The sequence below is a fragment of the Apaloderma vittatum genome, unplaced genomic scaffold, assembly GCF_000703405.1.
Source record: "Apaloderma vittatum isolate BGI_N311 unplaced genomic scaffold, ASM70340v1 scaffold30607, whole genome shotgun sequence".
In the NCBI taxonomy this organism is placed as follows: Eukaryota; Metazoa; Chordata; class Aves; order Trogoniformes; family Trogonidae; genus Apaloderma; species Apaloderma vittatum.
In genome coordinates, this window is record NW_009727228.1 from 22,669 (window position 1) to 25,795 (window position 3,127).

Sequence of the window (3,127 nt, forward strand, 5' to 3'; positions counted from 1 at the left end):
GGAACTTTTTCAGCTCATTATCAAGATGTGCTGTATTAGCAGGACTGAGAATGGATCTAGGGAGAAAGACCAGAGGATGGAACAAGTTCAGCTAGCATTTGTTCTAAAATGACACCAGTTTGGAGAAAAAGATTGTAGTCCTTCCGTATAAAGGAAGTTGTAATATTATTAGCCAAGAACACTACTCAAAAATAAAGTACAAGACTGAAAACCGTGTGTCTGTCAGGATCTTGGCGACAGCGCAGGTCTCACCCAGATTACAAAACCTGTTTTCAGTCTTGTTGGGACCTTACCTAGCGGAGTCTTTCCTTTGGGTTTTCTTTTTTTGGGACGACTAAGTGGAATTTCATCTGCAGAACACAAAACAGAAGTATAGGTGCACAGCATGGAGAATCCTCCCTTTCCTTGTTTCTATTGCTAGTTAAGAAAGGGATTTCTTTTTACAAGTGAAGACATCCTTCACCTTTTACAGATAAGATGACAATTCACCAGTTCACACAAGCAGGAGAAGCACACAAGATGGCAGGAAAACAGGATAAAAGATCTGTCTTAAATGCAACAGAGGCTAAACATGCACATTTGGTAAGCGCAAAACTGAAATACTCTGAATAATGCTCTGCAGAATAAACTTCTTGTTCCCAGTACAGTGATACCGTTTCAGTTACCTTGACTCGCTCTGGGAATAGCAAACAGTAAAGAGAACAAGGGAAAAGAGGCAATTCTAGCCACAGCAGCACAGGTATCGGTGCAGTTTAAATGATCAGCCCATGCGCAGGAACAGTCTTTAAAGAGAGGATGAAGTGACACCACAAGGAGCTACTGATGTTTTTGAGTCTCTGTAGTAGTGCAGAATAACTCACCTTGGTTTCCACTTCACATTTGAGGAGAAAAGGTGTTGAAGAGCGTGTAAAAGGAGCAAAGAGGAGAACAAAGATAATTTGGAATTAATTAGAAACCACAACAGTGAAATTCACATTTAATTTCCTTATCCCCACTTGCAGTTCTCTTTAGGAGAGGCTGTGTACAGCAGGGCTAAGGGTACAAAGCAACTGTCAGGACTCCAGACTGGCTCCGCACAGTTTCTCGATTAGCTGGCTGTGGATTAGAAGCTTTAATCACCTGGCTAATTACAACTTCTCTTACTGTCCCATACGTAACAAACCAAAAAAAACAACTTGTGCATGTTTCGTAACGTGCACATCTGAGTGCATGGATTACTGTAAAGATACCATGGATACATCTCATCAATTATGAACATCACGGTTGTTTTTAGGCACTCTGAAGGAATTCTGAAGTGTCACACCATAAACACTACGTAAGTGCCTTTCCTTCCACGCTGAAAAAGGCCCAAATTCTTCCCTAGACTCTGTCAAACACCAATACCCCATTCGAGAACATGGTCTAATTTCAGAAATTCATGTTCTGAAGGATTTGTGATTCAAATAAACTAAAGAACGTGAAATAAAGAGGGAGGGAAGAAGAGATTGAAAAGAAAGACATCAACAAAACTAAAGTAGATGTTAAAAAATAGCTAAAGTCTACAACTTTTCAAAGGGTTTATCTCCCAGAGTATTAAAACTGAGGTAAAATTTGTCATCCTCTGTGAAACTGTAAAATGCTTTGAATTCCTTGCGAGGCATTCTGGGACAACCAGTTAACAAAAAAAGCAATTACTTTTCAAGCTGTTATGACTACTCAGACTCAATTTATTTCTTTTAATTCCATTACTTCTGAAAACACCACAGTACAGAACCACGACCAATTCCACGGAATGAACGGATTTTACCTTGGCACTGGAGGGAGGGCACGAGGTGGGCACTAGAAGACAAGAGAGACAAACATTAAGGCCTGGCATGGCAAAAAATGAAAAGATGCAAGAATAATATTCTTTTAGCAGAGTTTGAGGGGCACTGCATTAAAGAACACGTACTTCACAGCTTTATGTGAGGCACAGCTCACCTTCCAACTTCACTTGAATAATTTTCACATTTCATGTAAGGTACTGCTTTCATTGGCAACTTTATCAGTTATTCTATTTAAATATCAAAATACTGCAATAATTTATGCATTCCAGACGCTTGCACAGTGTGCAGCGTGAGCTGAGTATTTCTTACTAATGAAGTCCTAAATTCAGAACAATAACAAGAGCGATAAAAAAGAAATTACTTCAGTTATGAAAAAGACTTTTAAATACGATAAAACATTAATTTTCACATAATTTTGAAAATATGAGCAGGTGAAACATAACCAAAAAATCCAAAAATAAGTATCTCCCGCTAATGATCTGATACTGAGCTCTTGTCCTTTCTCTCATCGACCAAAAGAAGGCAGTTCACTTTCAAATTTTGTATTATATAATTACATTGAAAGAGCATACATAAGTAAGTATTTCCCACGCTCGGTGCATTCAGTTGATACCAGAAATAAAAAAAGGCTACGAGACTGTAAAGAGCCAAGTCTCCATAAACTTACCACTTGTTTCTTTCCCATATCATGTGAAGCTGTTTCCTGAAAGAGGCACTATGAACGGGTTTATACTCCCTCACAGTGAACCTCAGCTAATTCTGAACTAAAAATAAGCTTCTAGCAGCCAGGATTAGCTGGATGTGAACCCTCCTGCCCCTGGGCTAGGGCCCAGTACTACTCCCTTGGGAAACACTGGCAGTTGCTACACAGCTGCAAATATTACTTGCACTGAAAAATCTCTAACTTGTTCAGGTTGGAAAAGACCTTTAAGATCACCGGTGCAACCCTTACCCCAACACCACCAGGCCCAGCACTACACCACTGCCCTAAGCACCTCACCCATGCATCTTTTAAATACTTCCAAGGACGGTGACTCAACCAGTTCGCTGGGCAGCCTGTTCCAGTGATTAACAATCTTTTCTGTGAAGAATTTTTTCCTAATATCCAATCCAAACATCCCCTGGAGCAACTTGAGCTCATGTTGTCTTATCCTGCCACTTGTTACACGGGAGAACTGATTGACCCCACCCCTCTCCAAGTTCCAAGTCATCAACTCTCAACTCTCCAACCTCCTGCAGGGAGAGAGCCAGAAGCTCTCCTCTCAGTCTCCTCCTCCCCAGGCTGAACAACCACAGAATCACAGAATCACAGAATGGCCCAG

The 3,127-nt window shown here is 40.6% G+C and overlaps 1 protein-coding gene across 1 annotated transcript in view; it reads right to left on the reverse strand.

The window, feature by feature from the left end:
* The window catches only part of TMEM237 (transmembrane protein 237), an 11,168-nt gene extending 8,678 nt beyond the window's left edge, over positions 1 to 2,490 (reverse strand). The window contains exons 1-4 of the mRNA XM_009873613.1: positions 2,473 to 2,490; positions 1,787 to 1,818; positions 666 to 670; positions 294 to 350 (exon numbers count right to left, since the gene is read on the reverse strand). Coding sequence (XP_009871915.1) covers positions 294 to 350; positions 666 to 670; positions 1,787 to 1,818; positions 2,473 to 2,490 — 112 coding nt within the window. The remainder of the gene's footprint in view (positions 1 to 293; positions 351 to 665; positions 671 to 1,786; positions 1,819 to 2,472) is intronic.
* Between the last annotated feature and the right edge of the window lie 637 nt (positions 2,491 to 3,127).